Source organism: Prunus mume, linkage group LG5, assembly GCF_029339155.1.
Source record: "Prunus mume cultivar Tortuosa linkage group LG5, ASM2933915v1, whole genome shotgun sequence".
In the NCBI taxonomy this organism is placed as follows: domain Eukaryota; kingdom Viridiplantae; phylum Streptophyta; class Magnoliopsida; order Rosales; family Rosaceae; genus Prunus; species Prunus mume.
In genome coordinates this window covers 27,218,243-27,239,520 of record NC_142702.1, presented here as the reverse complement: position 1 = coordinate 27,239,520, position 21,278 = coordinate 27,218,243, and the positions used below count along the sequence as shown (strand labels likewise).

The window sequence follows — 21,278 nt, the reverse complement described above, 5'->3', positions numbered from 1 at the left end:
CTAAGCATTGTCTATTTGTTTGTATGCTTTTATTTAATAAGGGTCATTTTCTCTATATATATACATAAAAGAAGTAAATCATAACCTAACCCACTACAGCTTGGTCTGTGTGTTTGTATGCTTTTATTTAATAAGGGTCATTTTCTATATCTACACAAAAGAAGAAAAATCATAATTTGATATAATATCGGAATTATGATTTACTTGTAAGAGAAGAAAAGGCTCTTCATTATGCACAAGGACCAACCCATTGAAATTGCTTTAATTAAGTTGGCTTGGGTGGCATCTCATGTGGTCGGTTGTCCAAAATCAACAAAAATTAAAGGCAATACACATCACACGAACTGTATTAGTTGCATTATCTTTTATCTACGCCAAGCACATGGGACATATGTTACAAACATTCCTGGCCCAACCAACAAGCAACAATAACAGAAGGCTTTGTCTCTCTTAAACAATATTCCGCAAACCCATTGGAAGGAAAAACAGAAACAAAGAAGGCACAAACGGCAATATGTTAAAGCCATCAAATTAGCCTCTCCAGTTGTCCTTCCTCTGCCTTATTTCACGCAGAGCTTCAACAGCAGTTTTGCAACCAACCCTCTCCTGTAAAACAAGTTAAACGTCTACGTAAGTAAGCTGTACGTATCTATGGCGCAAGTTGGCGATTGAAACAAACTGTTCTACATCAGTTTCCAAAACCGAAAGTAACAAACTGCGCTACATCAGTTTCCAAATATTCAGTAACAAACTGTGCTACATCAGTTTCCAAATATTCACTCAAGGGCGGCCCTGGGGTGGTGCAAGTGGTGCCACCACACAGGACCCTTGATTCTTAAAGGCCCCCGAAAAAAAATTATTTATATAATATTAGAGGAATTGTATATATAGTATAGTGTGGAGTGTATTGCACAACAGCATGTCTGAGGTAGTTGGTTGGAGCGCTTACTCATTTAACAACAAGATCAAAGATCGACTCACGTTGAGGTCAATCCTATTTTTATGGAACACAACTACCCATTATCTTTTTTAATTCTAAAATAATTTTAAAAAATTTTAAAAAAAAAGCATCTCGCAGGCGCGGAAGCGCATGTGGAGAGGCTAGTTTCTTATAAAGGATAAGATAAGAGAAGGATATGATGGCCACCAAATAAACATGTTCATATTAGATACCATATTATTATATTATATATAAACATAAGATTTCAAACTCGCCATATTAATTCGCCGGATAAAATGGGTACACTTCCAAAAATTTTGACTCATTTTACAAGACCACAAAGCATGGTAAGCATCTTCAGGATAATTCCCACACCTTGAGCACACATGAGATGTAAGCACCATTCTCTTAAATAAATTTACTGCAGTTGGTAGAATTTCAGTACATGCTCGCCAAAGCAGTATCTTAATTTTGTTGGGAACATCCAGCTTCCAAATTTGCATCCAGAAGCCTTCTTGAGCATTCTGATCCAATCCCCCCATTCCAAAATCCTCAGCGCACTGCCTTATCACCACACGATACCCAGTATTAACGAAATATTTCCCGTTCTTTGAGAAAAACCAATATTTGCTATCACCTAGCTGTGAAACTGATCCCAAGGCGATACCAGAAATGATATCTCGATCTTCCTGCTAAAATGTACTATAACAGGGGTAAATTCCAAGAGCTAGAAGCCGTTAGAAGGTCAGAGACCATAATAGTCTACTCCAGCCCTCTAGCCATCAACGATTTTGAACTTAAATGGTTTTGTAATCCACCTATCTTGGAGAACACGGATAGAAGCCCTCCAAAGCAAGCCATCCTCAATAACCTCACGTCCCCACCTAATAGATTTCCATATCATTGATGGCTAGCTCCCCAAACTAGCATGCATAAAATCATCCTTTGGAAAATATCGGGCTTTAAGTATCTTAGCCACCAGAAAGGTGGGGTTCTCTAAAATACGCCAAGCCTGTTTTGCCACCATGGCTTTATTAAAAGCTTCAAAGTGTCTGAAGCCAAGGCCTCCCAGACATTTTGGTTTACACAATTTCCTCCAACCCAACCAATGAATTCCTTTCCTGCCACTCTTCCCCCACCAGAACCTTGCAATCATAGCAGATAATTCCTGACATAAAGATTTTGGCAACTTAAATACTCTCATTGTATAAGTAGGTAGTGCCTGACCAACCGCCTTAATTAAGACTTCCTTGCCCGCCGCTGACAGCAACTTCGTATCCCAAGTATTAAGCTTGCGCCACACTTGTTCTCGCACATGATTAAACATCCGAGATTTGCTGCGTTGAGCTAAGGTAGGCAGCCCAAGGTAGCGTTCATGACATGTAACAATCGGCACTCCAAGCATTTCAGCAATCAATTGCTTCATCACCAGATCAGTGTTGGGGCTAAAACATACTGCACACTTATCAAAATTAATTTTCTGACCAGATGCTCTCTCATACATGTTGATAATCTGAAGCAAATAAGCACAATCAGCTAGATGGGCATTACAAAAAAATAGACTATCATCTGCAAAAAATAAATGAGAAATAGTAGGTGCTCCCTGAGCCACAGAAATGTCGCTAATACGCTTGATTCTGAAAAGTGCGTTAGAAAGCAAAACAGACAGTCCCTCTGCACAAATTAAAAACAGATAAGGAGAGAGAGATCTCCTGACTCACCCTTGATGGCATAATCATTCCTGAAGCCACTCCCTTAACTTGAACAGAGTATGTAACAGTGGATATACAATCCATGATTAGCTCCACCCACCTGTCGATAAAGCCCAACAGCTTAAGCATAGCCTCAATAAAGGTCAATTCCACTCTGTCATAAGCTTTAGATATTAATATGGCGAGTGGCACTTTTGCTGATGCTTTTGAGGATGTGGCTTCAATGATGTCGAAAGCTGACTTATAGCACTTTGCTTGTTGTGTGTGGAGTGCGTGGAAACTACGTAATGATTCTTTGCATGGGAAACAGTTTGCAAGGGTGGATAATATGGTGGAAAACACGATGGAAATACTGGCAGTGTTCAAATCTTGTGAGGAGCGGTCCAACCTCCCCCTTGTCTCTCCACAGGTCCATTGGTTGAAACCACCGGTCAATACCCTTATCCTTAACTGTGATGGGGCTGTGGGTCGTGAGCAAGGTGGTCGGGGTCTGGGGGGATGTTGTCGTGATCACGACGAAAACTTTATTTGTGGTTTCGCATATTTTGGTCCACCTGGTCTGGATGTTTTGGGCACTGAGTTGGTGGCTGTCTGGGAAAGTTTATTGATGATGGGATACATGGGTTTTACTTTGTTTACCATTGGTCTTGATTCTCAAGAAGCTGTTACTATTCTTAAAGATGGGTTGGATTGGTGGAGTAATATTGGTAATGTGGTGGAGGATGTTCGTCGGTTAATGGTTGATCGAGAGGTGGCTGGAGTGTTCTACCAACACCGGAAAGGTAATGGGGTGGCACATAGTCTAGCCCAGCATGGGTTGAGAGCGAGATCTCCACTTTTTTTGGAAGACCGTGCTCCTCCATGGTTAAGCATTCTTTTAGATAATGATATAGCTATGGTGTAGTTCATTGTTTGTTTTTTTGAGATGCGGTGGTACTCTTTTTCCTTGACCGGATTTTCTCCGATTGGGGGTTTTGGATGGTGAGGTTTTAATGAGGTCACACTAACACTCTTCGTTCGTTTGTAAACTTTTATCGTTGGTTTGGTGCTACGGTTGAATGAATCTTTCTATTTGATCCCAAAAAAAAAAAAAAAAGTATTTCAAACTCACATCACATATGTGACATATAATAAAAGGGTCAAAAAATATATTTCAAACTCGTATCATATGCTCCACCTTCTCAAATGCATGTCAGTGATCTAATGCCCAACTCCAACTTTTGATATCCGTTTCATTTCTTGTGCAGTGAAATTATAGTGATTTCTTATACAAGAGGAGGACATGTAGACTAGCCCAAGCCAAAAGAAACCTTTCTATCTGTGACAAAACATGGGGGGTGGGGGAGGAAGCGAGTCGTTGAAGCAGAAAAGAGGAAGAAAGCGTTTAGGAGTAGTGCCCCAGGTGGTCACGTGCCCTTTCTCAAGGGCACACATCAAATATTTTGTTTTGCCCAAATCAAAAAGCAACATTGAGACGTTTGGAGTTTTGTGGGGGAGAGCAAGTCGTTGAAGCAGGAGGCGGAGGAAGAAAGTTTAGGAGTGGTCCCCTACTCTACCTACCTACATGTACAGACTAATATGAACGCAAAAGTTGTGCAACTTTGGATCTTTTATTTTATTTTGTTGATCCACAAATACAATTAAAAATTAAATAAAATAATAATAATAAGGAAGCCCTACCGATTGCATCGCTTTAAATTGTATTTCTTTGGCAATGCGTTTGCCCAACCTCTCTAAACAAACCTCCATCTCCATCAGGTCTTGATGAACCTTCTTCTCTCTCAGGGAGGGTAATTCAACATAATTCTCCTTTCTTCTCCAAGCACCAGCCGGATGAACCTTCTTCTCCCTCAGGGAGGGTAATTCAACATAATTCTCCTTTCTTCTCCAAGCACCAGCCGGAGCAATTGATCCCGACATTACACACGATGCACGGGTCAAATGGTGGATATGCATGGGTTTTTTTTTTTGGGTACTTTACATATTTTTATTTATACTTTTTCAACAAGTTACATGTTACATTGAGTATGAGTACAACGCACACAAGAAATGATATTAAGAGGTTCACAGCTGCACTCTTCCTGTGTCAATTTCCAAAAAATTGGCATCATCGGCTCAAATGGTGGATATGCAAGGCTCCATAGTTCATAAGTGTACTGAGAATGAGATTATGTTAGACAAAGAGCCGGTAAAACCCCCAATATTGATGTAAAGTTCCTAATGATATTTTCCTACAATTATTATTATAATATCTAGAGAGAGAGAGAGAAATGAATCGACCAAGTTGAATCAACCCTTAGCAGAGTTATTCACAGAAGGGCTAGGAGTTGCCATAGCAAGCCATCATTTCTGTCCCATCCATGTGGGAGTAGTGGAAGGAGTTGAAGAAGAGCACCACCTTGTCGGCTCGTCATGCTGCTGCTGCTGCTTAGAAGACTCATTATTGATAACTGCTCTAAGCCTTGTCTATTTGTTTGTATGCTTTTATTTAGTAATGGTCATTTTCTATATATACACAAAAGAAGAAAAATCATAATTTGATACAACATCGGAATTATGATTTACTTGTAAGAGAAGAAAAGGCTCTTCATTATGCACAAGGACCAACCCATTGAAATTGCTTTAATTAAATTGGCTTGGGTGGCATCTCATGCGGTCGGTTGTCCAAAATCAACAAAAATTAAAGGCAATACACATCACACGAACTGTACTAGTTGCATTATCTTTTATCTACGCCAAGCACACGGGGCATATGTTAGAAACATTCGTGGCCCAGCCAACAAGCAACAATAACAGAAGGCTTTGTCTCTCTTAAACAATATTCTGCAAACCCATTGGAAGGAAAAACAGAAACGAAGATGGCACAAACGGCAATATGTTAAAGCCATCAAATTAGCCCCTCCAGTTGTCCTTCCTCTGCCTTATTTCACGCAGAGCTTCAACAGCAGTTTTGCGACCAATCCTCTCCTGTAAAACAAGTTAAACATCTACATAAGGAAGCCGTATGTATGCATGGCGCGAGTGGGCTATTGAAAGCGAGCATGCTGCAGTTGGTCATGCTAGAGTTGGCAAAAACCGAAAGTTGTATAAACATGGAACAATACCATACCAACTTCTTAATCATTTCAATTCAAATTTAGTAACAAACTGTGCTACATCAGTTTCCAAATATTCACTTACTACTTTTTTCTCAATTGAAAACCATGATATGGTTATCAACTTATAGGAGAATATGCAAACCTGAAGCTCTGGTAGATCAGCCCGCATAAAAGGGTTCGTCTCCATCTCTTCCTCAATGGTTGAAGGAACTGTGGGGAGGCCTGTTTCCCGCTGCTTCTGTGCCCATGATAACTTCTGCTTTATTTTCTCATTGTCTGGTTCAACTGTCAGAGCAAATTGCAAGTTCTTCACTGTGTACTGGAGCAATACCAATCAAATCATTACCTTTGCCTTACGGACTGAAAGACATACAGCATATACAACAACAATTGAATGAATATGACAGTTATAAACTATGATAATCATTGGAACTAAATTGGAAAATAAACAACCCAATTCATCCTTGATCAGGAGAAGGAAATAGATTGCATTGTTCAAGTACATCAAACTTTGGGGCCTGTAAACATCATCAATTAATAATGTCCCGTCATTGAGTAAAATTTCAGGACACAAAGAAATCCAGAATCTTCTTTTACCTCATGGCCACAGTAAACTCGTGTTGGCTTTGGCAATGAACCCAAAGTCACGCATAGCGACTGATGCATCTGTTCTGCTGTTCCTTCGAAAAATTTACCACAACCCGCAATAAACTACATATAGAGCAGGAACCACAGTTAACTGCTTGAATCCTTATAAATAGACATAAATCTAGTAAATTAAAAGAGATTCAGAGAACCACCCTATTACAGCCTAAATGTTCCTAAGAACATAAAAAAGGTTTCGGTATTCCAAACTTCTAAGTATTTGGCATTACTACACGGGCACAGATGTGACATCGACTTCATAGTCCAAGACAATAACCCATGTCTCCAGCACAACACATTCAAATAAACTTAAGACTACGGAAACCAGGTACCCTAAGAGGCCTTTCATGACATCTGTCATTGATTTCAGATTTCAAAGAAAGTAAAGCTCCTTCACTCAACTTACCAGTGTGTCTCCAGTAAAAACAGCTGGGTCATCTCCCTCTTTGTTAGTCACATAATAGCTTATGTGACCTTTAGTGTGGCTGGTGAGAGCAAGTTCAGGAGAAGAATATAATTAAAAACATAAAAAGGAAAGACATACATAAAGTTAAATCATCTAAGCTAAGATAGCATGGAAGCAATACCTAATCTAATGATCATGGTCCTATAGCCCTCTTTTTCTTGCCAGGTTTAGATTCAAATTCTCTATCATATCATGCTATAAAGGATCAAGGATATCTTTTGTTAAAGAACTATGATGCATTTAATCCCAAACAAAAGAAAAACTTGAGAACATTTGTGTGCCAGAAAGGCAATAATATGCTGTTGTTGCTCTTTACAGTCCAAAAAGAGGTAACGGATTAGTCCAAACTCCAAAGAGACTAAAAAAATATCAGTCGTATAGCAGACTTAAGAACATTACACATTAATGAAAGACAAATTTGCAAGGAAGATGCATACCAAGGTGTGTGAAGAGACAATATATGAACATCAGCCCCGAGAGAAATCTTATCACCGTTGTCCACCTTATCAGTGCAGCCCTTTACATTATCAATAGAACCACCATATACCTTAATCCCCGGCACCAGCTGCTTTATCTTCTCATTTCCACCAGCGTGATCCCTACCACATCAATGCAGCAGCAAAAACACTTAAAACAGAGGCAACTAACCCATAAGTCTAATCTTTACATTTACCCAAACTAAGATGCTCAATACAATCTTGGCCTGTCAGATTATTACCCAAGTAAGATATGAACCCCAAGTAACTATTTGTTGGCACTTATATCCAAAACAAATATAATACATATAATAATTTTGTAGTGACATGTTATGTTGCAGTTGAATATGAGTAATGGGTATGCAGAAATAAAGCACATGGGTGTGAATATAAGTGATTGAATGGTAAATTTGATGAAAACGTGCAAACATTTACACACCAGTGGTGGTGAGTGGTGAGGACGAGCTTGATATCAACGCCATGTTCTTGAGCTGCTTTAAGAACCTTTTCAGGCTCAACTGGATCCACAGCTGCAGCTTCTTTGGTACTCTCGTCAATGATTCTGTTAATCCAAACCCAGCAAGCCATAATCACCATTAACAATTACAATTTTACAATTAAATTAATTATGCTAGAAAGTAGAAAGACCCTGATAAAAACGATAATCAGAAATTGAGATGAAAAGAGGGATTTTGGCTCACAGGTATGCGTAGTTGTCCTCTAAGCAAGCAACGTGGTGGATTTTCATCTCCGTTGTTTGATGGTCTCTTTCTTCTGGAAACCTCTGGCTTCTGATTGAACAGTCCACAGAGAGCAGTGAGGAAATGCAAATACCGTAAAATGGTCTGATAGCGCCACGTCTGATTTAGTTGACACGTGTCGCAAAGCCAAGCCAGCCAGCACGCCTGATGAGTAGACAGCCCGACGTGAAAAAAAAAAAAATTGAACCTGGGTCGACCCGAACTGAAATGTATGGAGCACCGAGTATAAAAAGCCCGCAATGGGGTTTCTGGCGTGGGTTTCTTCCCGGAAGCGCAAACAGGAGGAGGAGAATCAGGAGCTCGCCATGGGGAGGAGTGAGTGCCTCTCTCTTGCATTCATCTTATTTTTCCCCATTTATTTCTTCGTTCTTCGCCCATTGATGTATTATACATGTATCTATCTAATTTTTTGTTTAAAGATCTGATTGCGTTTACCGTTTTATTGGCGCGAGATGAATTTCGTTGTCAAAAGAATCGTTTCTGTGTTTTTTATCCAAGATATTTTTGATACAGAAATGGGATTTGCTTGTATGTTATCGGTTTATTTTCTAACGTTGGTATTGGAATTTAAACGTTGAGGACATCTTAACCGTTGCACAAATGTAATTTCTAAGACCCAATTGTTTTCGTGAGTTGTTTATTTTGGAACCTTTTTTTTGCCCAAGCCAATTGTTGTGGCAATCTTAGCAAATGTCGTTGTCAATGTTGTATAAGTTTGATATATATTTTATTCAGATTCTAATTTCAATTGTTGAATTTGGCAAAGTGAATTCATTATTGTCTGTAAGTTTGATATAATCATGTTTTTATGATGATTTTTTGGATGCTCTGTTATTGTTGTAGGGCCTGCAAGGTGTTATAGGCAGATTAAGAACAAGCCATACCCGAAGTCACGTTTCTGTCGCGGTGTGCCTGATCCTAAGATCAGAATTTATGATGTTGGAATGAAGAAGAAAGGTGTTGATGAGTTTCCCTTCTGCGTCCATCTTGTGAGTTGGGAAAAAGAGAATGTTTCAAGTGAGGCACTTGAGGCAGCTAGGATTGCTTGCAACAAATACATGACCAAATTTGCTGGGAAGGATACGTTCCATTTGAGGGTGAGGGTGCATCCATTCCATGTTCTGCGTATTAACAAGATGCTTTCATGTGCTGGGGCTGATAGGCTCCAAACCGGAATGAGGGGTGCATTTGGCAAGCCATTAGGAACTTGTGCACGAGTTGCGATTGGACAGGTCCTCCTTTCTGTTCGCTGCAAGGATAGCAACAGCCATCATGCACAGGAAGCCCTCCGCCGTGCAAAGTTCAAGTTTCCTGGTCGACAAAAGATTATTGTTAGCAGGAAGTGGTATGTTTTTGCTATTTCCTTCCCCCTAATTATTCTGCCATACAAAGACAAGCCTTGATGTTTTGTTTATTTTTGAATGTGCTATATGCTTTCAATTTTATTATTTGTTTATTGGAAATCATTGATTAATATATACTTGTCGCAAGTTATTGTGTGCTGGAAATGAAAGAAGGAAAGAGTTTTTAATTGTGTGATGTAAAATAGTTCATGCTGGCACAAGTTTGTATATAGTCTTCTTTTGCCATTCTGAAAAGGTTGAACCCTCAAGTAATGATATAAAGTTTGGAGAGTTGGAATTAGTTATTAGGGACATTGGTTACAAAAGAATATTTCAGTTTTCCTGACCTTTGCTTCTTTTTATTGTAATATTTGTCTTTCACTCAGGGGATTCACCAAGTTCAGCCGTGCTGATTATGTGAAGTACAAGAAGGATAACAGAATCCAGCCCGATGGTGTTAATGCTAAGGTGATACTTGAGCTGCATGCAAATAGACGATAGAATAAGAGCCTCTTTACACATCAATCATGTTTCTTCCTGATTGCTTTTTTTTCATTATATCCACCATTCTATTATTCGTTATGCAAACAAGTAAAAGTAGAATTGTGGGATGTTTATTTCTCCTTCTGATCAGCATAATCTGGCTTTGGATGTGGGATTATGATTAGCCCTGGTAACTAATGGTTTTTATATATGATCATGCAGCTTTTGGGATGTCATGGTCCTTTGGCTAACCGGAAACCTGGAAAAGCTTTCCTGTCTGCACCTTTATCGGCTTGAAAAATGATGCTGCTTTTGTCATAGTATTTATGTAGAACTCATGTGCACTCTCTATTTTTTTCGTGTTCGTCTATTTTCAGAACAAACTTATACTGAGGTGACGGGTCGGTTAATATGAGTTGTGAAGGCGGGTTTAGATTTATATACTCTGCAGTATTATTTCTTTGGATGGTTGGTTGTGCAGTTTTTTGAGGCACTTTGCTATAAAGATGTTGCTAATAAGCTCTTCACTGCCCTTGGTCTTCTTCTAACTTTTATCCATTCAAATAGAAAATCTTCTTTGCGCTGTTCCTCACTGGGGTTATAAAAGAATACTTCTCAAGTTAACTCTGTCTGAAACCAAACCCCAAAAGGCCTCAAACTTCGGATTAAAAACGCATTCCAGGATGCTTGGTTCACTATCAGGTTTTTCTGTGCCAAAATGGACCCATGAATGTAGCTCACACAAAGAGCCCATTTGCTTCTCACATTGGTTGCCTAAGGCTTGACCAAACTCCCATTTGAGCGTTGACCAAAAAAGTAAAAAAGGCCTCACTCTTTCTATTTTTCGGCCCAAAAAGCCTCACACTTCAGCAAAGTCATTTTTGCAAGGTTTTCATTTTCCGTTGTATACAACGGTTTGTTGATTGACTAGAATCAGTCAGGTGAAGGAAGGAAGGAAGTAAACCCAAAGGTCCTCTGGTTCAGAACAGAAAGAATCCATGGCGGTTTACCAAAAACGACCGCGTGCTTATGAGTTTTGAGTGAAGAGAGCAAAGAAAATTACTCTTATACTTTAATGGTGGGAAATGTGGGCAGGTGAGAGAAAGCTTTGATTTTGGTTATTGATCCGAGTAAATTTTGTGCATTTGGTGAAAGCTGGTTCATTTCAAAATCCGAAATCAAATCCCTAAAACAAAATTCAATGTCAAAACCCTCGTCTCGAATCATCCAAGGTCTGCTCAGATTTCACCACAATCAAATCTCAAAACCCTCGTCCCCACTCACCGGCTCCAGGAGGACCTACCACTCCAACAATGGGCCTCTTCCCCAATTCCCCTCTCACCCAAAACCAATCGGCGGCGGCGGTGGCAGCTCCTCCGGGCCGGGGCTGGGCCTAGGCCTTGGCCTGAGGTTCTTCTCCTTCAAGCCACCGAATTTCAGCAAAGTCAATGCGAAGAAGGTGTTCGATAAACCGCTCTCCGCCGCCGCCTCGGCTTTCTCGCGGTACCAGGAGGCCCTAGGGTTGCAGATTGAGGCGTTCTGGAAGAGGAACAATCTGGTGCTGTTGGGCGTTGGAGCACTGGTGGTGTGTGCTTTGCTATGGAGGGCCATGTTTGGGATTGCTAGCACCTTCGTTGGACTCTCTGAAGGGATGGCCAAGTATGGCTTTCTCGCCCTTTCTTCTGCCATTGTCGCCTTCGCTGTAAGTTACTCGAAATATCGTGCAATAACGTAGAGCAGCTGAAAACGTACATTGTGCTTTGTCAATAGTGATTTGCAACTATAGTCCTACAAGCTCTAGCGGTAGATTTAAAATGAATGCCCAACTTATTTAATCAGTTATAATGTTATAGTAGGCTTATAGGTGGCTGCAACTGAGTGACACCTTCAGTGGGTTCATTTGTTATTATTGTTGGAGTCTATTTATGATCACAAGTTGAAGTCTTCTTCTGTAGGATGGTAGGAACTAGGAACTCAAAGCTTGATATTTTCTTATCCAGTACATATGGATTTCCTGTTGTTTGGGTTTACATTATAGATCAGCATTTGACATTTATGTGCTTTTTCGCTACTCTTAGGGCCTTCATATCCGCTCAAGATTCACAATCAATCCTGATAAAGTTTATAGAATTGCCATGAGGAGGCTTAACACTTCAGCTGGTATTCTTGAGGTTATGGGTGCCCCTCTCTCAGGATCAGACCTAAGAGCCTATGTCATGTCTGGAGGTGGGGTTACACTAAAGAAGTTCAAGCCAACTTTTAGGAGCAAGCGGTGTTTCCTCATTTTCCCAGTACGAGGTTCTGAGAGAAAGGGTCTGGTCAGTGTCGAAGTAAAGAAGAAAAAAGGCCAGGTTTGTGTTTGTGCTATGCTGTTTGCTTCTAAGTTTTTCTCTTCATAAGCATTAGTTTTCATTTCAATGTTCTTCGTTGATCCCCTCTTGTGGCATCAAATGGAAGTTGAAACTAAACTAGTTTCATGCCCTGGTTGATAGTGTAGAGAAATGTACATCACAAGAATGTTGTATTGGTAAACGTATACTGCAGTATTTGTATCTGCCACTGCGATTCTTCTGGTAAAAGTTTCCTCCACAGCGTGTGTGCCTCTCAAGCGAAGCAGATTGAGTGCATGCTCTGCCCCATATTGATGCTTTACATTAGTCAGTTAGGAGATGGACTGTTGAAAACCTGTATATTGTTTATTTTATGACTTGGGGGTTACTTGGACGGTCAAGTTTTTCTTATTGAAGCATTTGGGTGCCATCTTCTTATGCAGTATGATATGAAGCTACTGGCAGTTGACATTCCAATGGCGTCAGGGCCTGACCAGCGCTTATTTCTGATTGGTGATGAAGAAGAGTACAAAGTTGGTGGTGGACTGATAGCAGAGCTGAGAGATCCGGTTGTGAAAGCAATGGCTGCAACCAAGGAGTTTGATAGTCTTGATCAGATTGAAGAAGAGGAGGATGCTGAAAGAGAACTTCAGGAGGCAGAAAGAAAGCACCGCGAAGAAATTGAGAAGCTTGAAAAGGATGGATCACAGTGATTGTTTTCTTTAGATTTTGTTCCTGCCCCTTCCATTCTCTTCTGTTTTGTTTTGATACAGGAGTTTGTAAATAATGCGCAAGTCTTTGGCCATCATCTCGGATTGTTGGTGTAGGTTACACCTTGCATTGTTTTGCAGAGTTGAGTTTTACAGGTTTAAATTACCTTGTACCTCAAGCAGCCAACTTTGGAAATTTCAAAGTTAAGATGGCCCCACAGGGGCAAATAAAAGTAAATTACAGACCAACTGCTGAAGCAAAAGCATGGCATGATTCCTAGTCTCTCTGATTTATGATGTTCATCCTGTTTACAAACTACCTATTTCTGTGAAGTGATATTACTATTTTTCTTCTTTGGGACATCAAATTGTCCATAGTACGATGTTACCAGCAATTCCTGAAGCATGCTTACCTTACTATTTTTCTTCTAATGGAGGCTGTTCTTGGGTATTATAGCAACTGTGCCTCTGTAGTGTTTTAATGACTGTTTTAAGATGCGATTTGAGGATAAAGGCCCTGTGCTTCCATTTGAGGCTGGTGTTTTAATGGACTCTTTAATTTTACGTTTATAAGGTGGCTCTTCATCATTATAGGTTAGCAACCTTGCTTCTGTCCTTAAGTCTCCTACTGATGATCTTTAAACTTATTCCATGAAGCTGCAAAGACTAGTATGAGATGTTGTTTAACTAGGGTTCTGTTTAACCCAGGTTCTAAGTCGCACAAACGAGTCAATCAGATTGCAGCATTGTCTCATCTCAATCAGTTTTGACGATTGAGAGTTCACTCACTCGTGTATGCGCCATGCGAGAGTCTTCATCTCCCATCAACATTGGAGATTTCTGATGATAATTCAAATGGTGCCCATGAGACAATACATGCCAACAGCCAACTACCATAATAAGGATAGTCTTCCCAGTGACATCAATGTCAGTTTCAAATGGGTTGCCCGGGACTCGAACCGGGAATCCTGGTTTGTCATTTATATCCATATTTCCTATCAGAAAAACAAAAGGTTCAGAAATTACACTTTATCAAGGATACCCATACCCTACCATGTGACTTGTGAGTTGAAGAATTTTCTTTAGGTATGACCTAACCTGACCTAACCTAACATAACATAATTATAGTTCTGATGTTGGGTTTGAAGTCAAAACAAGAGATGATAATGCATAACAACATTTTGATATGTGAATTCAATTCATCATTAGCAGGTAAAAAAAACAAAAAACATCAGAGGCAGCACAAAGACATGAAAGCATTTTGCTCTCTACCGCATGCACTATTTTTTTCCTTTCTTTAATCTTTAACACGAAACACCATTAATGCAGTATTAGCTTTTTTGGTTGTGAAATGCTCTGATTTCAATTCCTTTATAATTGCCGACGTTACTGATGAAGAATGAATCGTCCCGTATTTAATAATTTTATTAATTATTCCTTTTAGACTTCATATACCAGACTCTTCTTTTTCTTTGTTCTTTTTTGGCTCATAACTCCTGCAATGCAATCAGTAAACTTATGAGAAACTTCCGTTTCTAAATCAAATATGGCATTACACTCTAGGCAATAAAAAAAAATGTTCCCGTTTTATTCAAATTTATGCTCTTTAACAGTCCTATAAGGTTCTGCAGCATAGCAGACTCTTAAGCAAGTGAATGTTCTGGACAAACGAAATTCCAGAGTTTGAAGTGGATTATGCATATCTGAGGTTTTAGTCTGAAGTTGGTTTCCAGAGTTTTTAGTTATGAATCAATACATTTGCATCTTTGTTTATGAATATGATTATAAAACTGGTTTGACAGATCTGCAACAACTATAGGCTTGAACTGCATGCATGTAAAAATACATGTAAAATCTATCAGGTACTTGTTTGTGCTTTCTCACTCTACTCTTTGCAATTTCTTTTCCATAGTTTTATTGACATATTTAAAGGCTTACTTTTGTGTCTTAGTTCTTTCCCATTGGCTTCCATGTTGTCTTATTTTCATCTATTTTGGTTCTCAAGCATGCTACCTACCAAAATAGCAACTAAATCATGTGAAATTCTGCAGAATGCAATACAATACCTTCACCCTTTTTTCAGAACAGAGAATTGAACTTTTGCTTTTTCTTTATGAAGGCTATCTTCTTCTTGGATTCTTTCTTTGCAACCACTTTGCTTTGTATATTGATTACTTTTTCCACTAGTTTTCAAACTTTTAAGTGCTCTGTTTATGTTGAGGGAGAAAGTGCAGCTTAATTTTTGGTGACTAACCTCTCCTTTTTCTTCAGTTGGCTTTTCTTTTTTTCTTTTTCTTTTCGCTAAAGAAAGTGCGCTTTGCTTTTCCAATTTAAAAAAAGTTGGTAGGGAAACCTTTTCTTTTTTTCCTTTATTTTTCATCAATGAAATTCCAAGTAATTAAACCCATGTATCGATTCTGTCACTGCTAACTCTGCACAGTAAGTACAAAACTTCAGTGTTAAGGATAGAAATGCCATGATTAATCCATCTAAAAATGGGGAGAACTTTTCACAATCAGATTTTTGTTTTGCATAGTGGGTAAAGTATGTTTGGCTGTTATTTATGTTCTTTTCTAGTGGGTAAAGTCAATACGCACACACGGTAAATTCATATTTGGTTGCCATAGTAATTTTCTCAACCAATAAGAGAAACAGTGTTGATGAATTTATTCTCTTTAGGTAATCATAAGAATCAGGACAGGGTAGCATGTTTCTTTGTGCATAATGGAATCTGTCTCAAGTTATGTGATCTTTACATGCCATGCCGAGTAGGTTTTTATTTATTTATTACTTTCCTATTGGGTTGTATTTTATCTTCCTTATCATCTATGAACCTAAGAGAAATTTATCATACACAATATGAATATAGAACTTTAAAATGCCCTCTCTAGCACTAGACTTTTCAAAGATAGCATGATCAATTCTCTGGAATTTCACCAACTCATACTTGAGTGGTTCTTTGCCACTCTTCTGAACAGAACATTATGACAGCATTTTCCTTTGAAAGGTAGTCAAATCTTCTCTGCTATCTGTATGCCACGTGCATGATTAACTAACTTTGTGTTCTGGTTTTTTCTTATTGTACCAGGAGAAGAACAAGGACTCTCATAATTGAATCATTTTCATTCTGAGCAGATAACCATGAAGCTTCAGTTCTCCATTGCTGCACTTATCTTCCTTTTCCTTATCCGGCATTTCTCTTCCTCGGTTATTGCTGACCTGAATTCTGACAGACAAGCCCTCCTTAACTTTGCTGCCGCTGTCGGCCATACCCAAAAGCTCAACTGGAATGCTGCTGCACCAGTTTGTGCCTCTTGGGTAGGAATCACTTGCAATCTAAACAAAACTAGTGTCACTGCTATCCATCTTCCAGCTGTTGGACTCTTTGGCTCCATCCCAGCCAACAGTATAGGCAAGCTTGCTGCTCTTAGAGTCCTGAGCCTTCACTCCAATTTCCTCTATGGAAGTCTTCCTTCTGATATCCTATCCATTCCTTCTTTGGAGTATCTTTACCTCCAACACAATAACTTCTCTGGTGTGTTTCCTGCCTCTCTGTCCCACAACCTCATTTTGTTAGACTTCTCCTTTAACTCCTTTTCTGGAGACATTCCAACAACAGTTCAGAATCTGACACGCCTCACCGCATTGAGCCTCCAAAATAATTCCCTCTCTGGAGCCATACCTAATCTGAACCTCCCAAAGCTTAAGCTTTTGAATATGAGCTATAACAACTTCAATGGATCAATTCCATATTCCCTAAAAGGTTACCCGGATTCTTCATTTACTGGGAATCCTCAGTTATGTGGGGCACCTCTCAAAAATTGTTCCAAGACCTCCTCTTCACCTTCTGCTTCCCCTACTTTCTTGCCACCCTCACCAACAGTCCAGAAAAATCACCATGCTACCCTCATAAAAAAACTTGGCCATGGTTATATTACTGCTGTGGCAATTGGGGGCTCTGCAGTGTTGGTTGTTTTAGTCCTGATGATTGTCATATGCTGTTCGAAAAGGACTAGCAAAGAAGGGCTGAAAGGGAAGGCCTCTGGTGATGGAAAGAGTGAGATGCCTAGAGATTTTGGGAGTGGAGTGCAAGAGGCAGAGAAGAACAAATTGTTCTTCTTTGATGGATGCTATTTCAACTTTGATCTTGAGGATCTACTGAGGGCATCGGCTGAAGTTCTTGGTAAAGGAAGTTATGGCACAACTTATAAAGCTGTTTTGGATGAGGAAACGACAGTTGTGGTGAAGAGGCTAAGGGAAGTTATTGTGGGTAAGAGGGAGTTTGAGCAGCATATGGAGGTGGTGGAGAGAGTTGGGAAGCACCCAAATGTTGTGCCTCCGCGCGCTTATTATTACTCCAAGGATGAGAAGCTTTTGGTCTACAACTACATGCCAGCAGGAAGCTTGTTTGCCCACTTGCATGGTATGCCTAATCTAAATTCTAATGTCTAATTATAGTTACTTTAACTGGTTTTGCCAATTTTTTTTTTCCTTCTGTTTCCATGCATTTACAGGAAGCAGGGATGCTGGAAGGTCTCCACTAGACTGGGATTCAAGAGTAAAGATTTCTCTTGAAGTAGCCAAGGGAATTGCCCACATTCATTCTGAGGGTGCTAAATGCAGCCATGGCAACATAAAGTCCACCAATGTCCTCCTAACCCAAGACCTTGAAGCTTGCATCACTGATGTTGGGTTGAGTCCTCTAATGAACTTCCCTGCAACCATGTCACGAGCCACAGGATATCGTGCTCCCGAGGCAACCGACATGCGGAAAATCTCTCATAAATCTGATGTTTACAGCTTCGGCGTGCTCCTCCTCGAAATGCTGACAGGCAAAACCACACTTCAATATCCAGGACATGACAGTGTGATTGATCTGCCAAGGTGGGTAAAGTCTGTCGTGCGCGAAGAATGGACAGCTGAGGTTTTTGATCTGGAGCTGCTAAGACAACAACACATTGAAGAAGAGATGGTGCAGATGCTTCAGATTGCACTGGCATGTGTATCAAAGTTGCCCGAGGCACGCCCCAGGATGGATGAAGTTGTTAGAATGATAGAGGAAATTCGGCAATCTGACACGAAAACTAGGCCATCCTCTGAGTCTGAGTTTGACATGCAAACCCCGTGAAATCTTTAGCCTTCTGTTCTTCTCTATGCAATTGGGAAATAATGTTCAATGCTGTATTGTTTTCTGTATCACGATCTCCTGATTAACATTTTGCTTGCTAGTAGTAGCTTCTAAAGACCAACATTATTTTCAAACTTGCACCTGCATTTTCATTTCATATATTTTTCCCTTCAACATTGCGGTCCTGCCACAAATTTTGTTAAGGGTGACAGATTCAGCTGCTCGAAAAACCGGCCCCCAGGCGCTAGGCGGTGACTAGGATCTAGGCGGCCGCCTAGGCGGTGCGTAGGTGCTAGGCGGGAGGATACCGCCCCGATTTCACCCTAATCGTTAGGGGCGGGCGCCAGGGAGTTAGGCGGCGCATGGGCGCCGGCCTAGGGGCCTGGGCCGGTCGGGACTCGGGTGGCTGCTTCTCTGCTCTTCTCTACCCAACCAGTGGCAGCAACGGCTTCTTCTCTACTCGTTAGAGGTATCTTTGAATTTTTCTTCTTTTCTTAGCTACTGCTGGGCTCATCGTATTTCAAAGGCGCGCGCAAGAGGAGATGACAGAGGCAGAGTCAGAGGAGAGACGATGGAGATAGCGACTAGTGAGAGATGGGAGGTGATGGAGGCGGAGGGATGAAGGTTAGTGAAACGCTGTGTTTCACTTACGGGCTGGTATTTTAACAAAGTACTCTTATGGGCTTGGGCACATATACTAAAACATAACCTAATTATATTTCTATTTCAACACTCTGCTTTATATCAAAGCATATATCATATGACTCACATATATACAGTTTTTTTAAAATTAATTTTGGCATAAATGTATAATTTATAATACAAAATAATTATTTATTAAAAAAAAAACACCTAAGCACCCGCCTCGCGCCTACCTATCGCCTAACGATTTTTCGAACATTGATTAAGCATCAAATCTCAAATGCAAACAATATAATGATGTAAAGCCTCCATAAAATGGGAAAAGATTCAAACAAAACAAATAAAACATGATTTCATAACGCCCTTAAAAGTGAAGTTTAGGTTAAAATGTTTGACTAATTAGGGTCCAACCTAAAACCGATTGACATGAAATTATGTCCAAATATTAAGACAACTAATTTTACCTACTCCGAGATAAACAACAACCATACAATTATCTGTTGGAAATTTGATCGTTGAGGCAAACATTTACAACTCATATTTCTGTTGGAAAACTTGAAATTGGCCAACAAAATTAACATTATTATTTATTTGTGTTTGGTCCAATATCTAATTCTTTTTGCGTTGTTAATTACACCTGCCTATATGGCAAGCCAGCCTGTGGTCGTTGCAACACTGATTTTCCCATTTTTCTTGGATTAACCTCCAATAAATTTTTTTGTTTTTCTCATTTTACTTTCTTCCATCACCACAATCCCAATTTCAAGGTTTTGTTCTTCTTCCTTGGTTGCGGATTAGGCTTTGATCGCCATGAAATCTTGCCAAAGGTACATCTTCTAATGGCGGTGTTTTTAAAACAGTTTCTGCATTTTTCTTCGTCGTATTTTGGGATTGGGATTTCTTTTTTTATGTGATTATATAATTTGACAAAAGAATTCCACCATATCTCAAATTATTATGTATTGTTCATGAGATTAGGACCAATGCTAAGGGTTCCATATGAAACTCCTCCATATGCTAATAGTCTTTTCCTTGTAGATTTTCATGGAGGAGTTGGAGAAATTAATGAGGACCTTTTTTTGGGGGGTTTTTTAATTCTTGTTATGCAAAATGTATATGCATTCTGAATCAAATACACACCAGAACTAGTCTCAGTAGTATATTTTGGTTGCCTGACAAGGATTTTTTGTTTTTGTTTTTGTTTGTTTTGTTTAGATGTTTCTGATAAATCTGTTCCCATTTTGCTGTGCACACTTAAATGGGAAGTTGCTGTTCTATGGTAAGTTTCATTGTACAAGGAGGACAATTCAGAAAAATGATAGTGTGCTTCCTCATTGGCCTCTAAGATCAATGACCTTTTGCTGCATCATCTGAGGAAATGCTTTGATTCTTGCAGTGCTCCGGACATAATAGCGACGAGGTTCATTTTGAGGGTTGTCTTGCCAGTGGAAATGTGCACCTTATAAAGACCATGGAAAGTTGGGAGGCAAAGTTATCAGAAGCAGTCAAGGATGGCAAGATTGTAAGCTTCTAGTGTTCTTTCCTGAATAAAGTGGGGAAAAAAAATTATAAAGAATCCGGAAGAGAAACATCAGATGGAACTTTGAGCACCAATTTCATCATCTTTCTTATCATGAAGCCTTAGCCATAACATTCTCACATGTAGTCCTCCCTACAGTTTATTATAAAGAACCCCCAGCAAAACCTGCCAATATTTCGAAGTAACGTTTTAATTAACAAAATCATACGCTACATTAAAGCTATTTTTTGTCTAATTATTCTTCAGAAGGAACATTGTTCAAACTAGTATTGTTACCAAAGAAAACAAAAATCCTTGCTAAATCCAGCATGTCTAATTTTCTCTCATATGAATACGATGTTCTTTATCAAACTGTTGCAACAGGTTGTAGCAAATTTCAGTGCATCGTGGTGTAGACCTTGTATAATGATTGCACCAGCCTACTGTGAGCTTGCTGACAAGTATCCTTCTATCGTATTTCTAACCTTGGATGTCGATGATCTTGCTGTAAGTGAGAATTATTTCTTGTTTGTCACATAATCTGCGTACTAACAGAGAAGGATAGAAATGCAGATTCCAATTGAAATTTTCGCTTCTCTTTATTCTGATCCATATAATGTAGCAATCGTTTGATGAATGATGCATTTTTTTTTTTCTGGGGTACAGGAGTTGAGTACTTCATGGGATATAAAGGCCACTCCAACATTTATTTTTCTTAAAGATGGAAGACAAGTGGACAAACTTGTTGGAAGCAACAAGACAGAGCTCCAGAAGAAGACAGCAGCTGTGGTTCATTTAGCAACCAAGTCTCATAGTTGACTCTTTTGTGATGATCATTTTCTTTTCTTTTTTTCTTTTTTTTGGTTGGGATATTAATCTCATGAAAATCAATCTGGTCTCAACATGTAATCAAAATGATGTCCATGCCAACTGGTTATCAAATCATTGCATGGTCATATATCATCATATCAGATAATTTTGAGATCTTCTGTGCGACAGGTCCAGATACAGGAGCATTGGATTTC

General features: G+C 39.5%; 5 protein-coding genes across 9 annotated transcripts; 4 read left to right on the top strand and 1 right to left on the bottom strand.

The window, feature by feature from the left end:
• Nucleotides 1–199: 199 nt before the first annotated feature.
• On the bottom strand, nucleotides 200–8,198 carry GLY2 (Metallo-hydrolase/oxidoreductase superfamily protein). 3 transcript variants are annotated; one of them, XM_089052779.1, is made up of 7 exons: nucleotides 8,039–8,198; nucleotides 7,777–7,899; nucleotides 7,299–7,460; nucleotides 6,802–6,880; nucleotides 6,348–6,461; nucleotides 5,893–6,069; nucleotides 200–606 (listed from the first exon to the last, which is right to left on the bottom strand). In XM_089052779.1, the coding sequence occupies exons 1-7, from the start codon at nucleotides 8,083–8,085 to the stop codon at nucleotides 532–534; spliced, it is 777 nt and encodes a 258-aa protein (XP_088908905.1). In that variant the 5' UTR covers nucleotides 8,086–8,198; the 3' UTR covers nucleotides 200–531. The 3 variants fall into 3 exon arrangements, with proteins under 3 accessions (XP_088908905.1, XP_088908903.1, XP_088908904.1); XM_089052777.1 differs by lacking the exon at nucleotides 200–606 and adding an exon at nucleotides 5,213–5,619 and having other exon boundaries at nucleotides 5,833–6,069; XM_089052778.1 differs by lacking the exon at nucleotides 200–606 and adding an exon at nucleotides 5,213–5,619.
• A 60-nt stretch (nucleotides 8,199–8,258) lies between these two features.
• Nucleotides 8,259–10,455, top strand: LOC103344040 (large ribosomal subunit protein uL16). Its single transcript, XM_089052780.1, has 4 exons — nucleotides 8,259–8,413; nucleotides 8,942–9,443; nucleotides 9,828–9,909; nucleotides 10,147–10,455. The coding sequence occupies exons 1-4, from the start codon at nucleotides 8,338–8,340 to the stop codon at nucleotides 10,219–10,221; spliced, it is 735 nt and encodes a 244-aa protein (XP_088908906.1). The 5' UTR covers nucleotides 8,259–8,337; the 3' UTR covers nucleotides 10,222–10,455.
• A 342-nt stretch (nucleotides 10,456–10,797) lies between these two features.
• Nucleotides 10,798–13,213, top strand: LOC103333141 (uncharacterized). The gene is made up of 3 exons (XM_008235936.3): nucleotides 10,798–11,626; nucleotides 12,003–12,275; nucleotides 12,698–13,213. The coding sequence occupies exons 1-3, from the start codon at nucleotides 11,126–11,128 to the stop codon at nucleotides 12,965–12,967; spliced, it is 1,044 nt and encodes a 347-aa protein (XP_008234158.2). The 5' UTR covers nucleotides 10,798–11,125; the 3' UTR covers nucleotides 12,968–13,213.
• Nucleotides 13,214–15,621: 2,408 nt separating this feature from the next.
• Nucleotides 15,622–18,226, top strand: LOC103333168 (putative inactive receptor kinase At5g58300). Of its 2 annotated transcripts, none has more exons than XM_089052775.1 (3): nucleotides 15,622–15,732; nucleotides 16,053–17,387; nucleotides 17,479–18,226. In XM_089052775.1, the coding sequence occupies exons 2-3, from the start codon at nucleotides 16,106–16,108 to the stop codon at nucleotides 18,090–18,092; spliced, it is 1,896 nt and encodes a 631-aa protein (XP_088908901.1). In that variant the 5' UTR covers nucleotides 15,622–15,732; nucleotides 16,053–16,105; the 3' UTR covers nucleotides 18,093–18,226. The 2 variants fall into 2 exon arrangements, with proteins under 2 accessions (XP_088908901.1, XP_088908900.1); XM_089052774.1 differs by having other exon boundaries at nucleotides 15,685–15,971.
• A 140-nt stretch (nucleotides 18,227–18,366) lies between these two features.
• Nucleotides 18,367–21,257, top strand: LOC103333142 (thioredoxin H4-1-like). 2 transcript variants are annotated; one of them, XM_089052781.1, is made up of 5 exons: nucleotides 18,367–18,716; nucleotides 19,950–20,013; nucleotides 20,131–20,256; nucleotides 20,638–20,760; nucleotides 20,920–21,257. In XM_089052781.1, the coding sequence occupies exons 2-5, from the start codon at nucleotides 19,993–19,995 to the stop codon at nucleotides 21,070–21,072; spliced, it is 423 nt and encodes a 140-aa protein (XP_088908907.1). In that variant the 5' UTR covers nucleotides 18,367–18,716; nucleotides 19,950–19,992; the 3' UTR covers nucleotides 21,073–21,257. The 2 variants fall into 2 exon arrangements, with proteins under 2 accessions (XP_088908907.1, XP_008234159.2); XM_008235937.3 differs by having other exon boundaries at nucleotides 18,367–19,561.
• The last annotated feature ends 21 nt before the right edge of the window (nucleotides 21,258–21,278 follow it).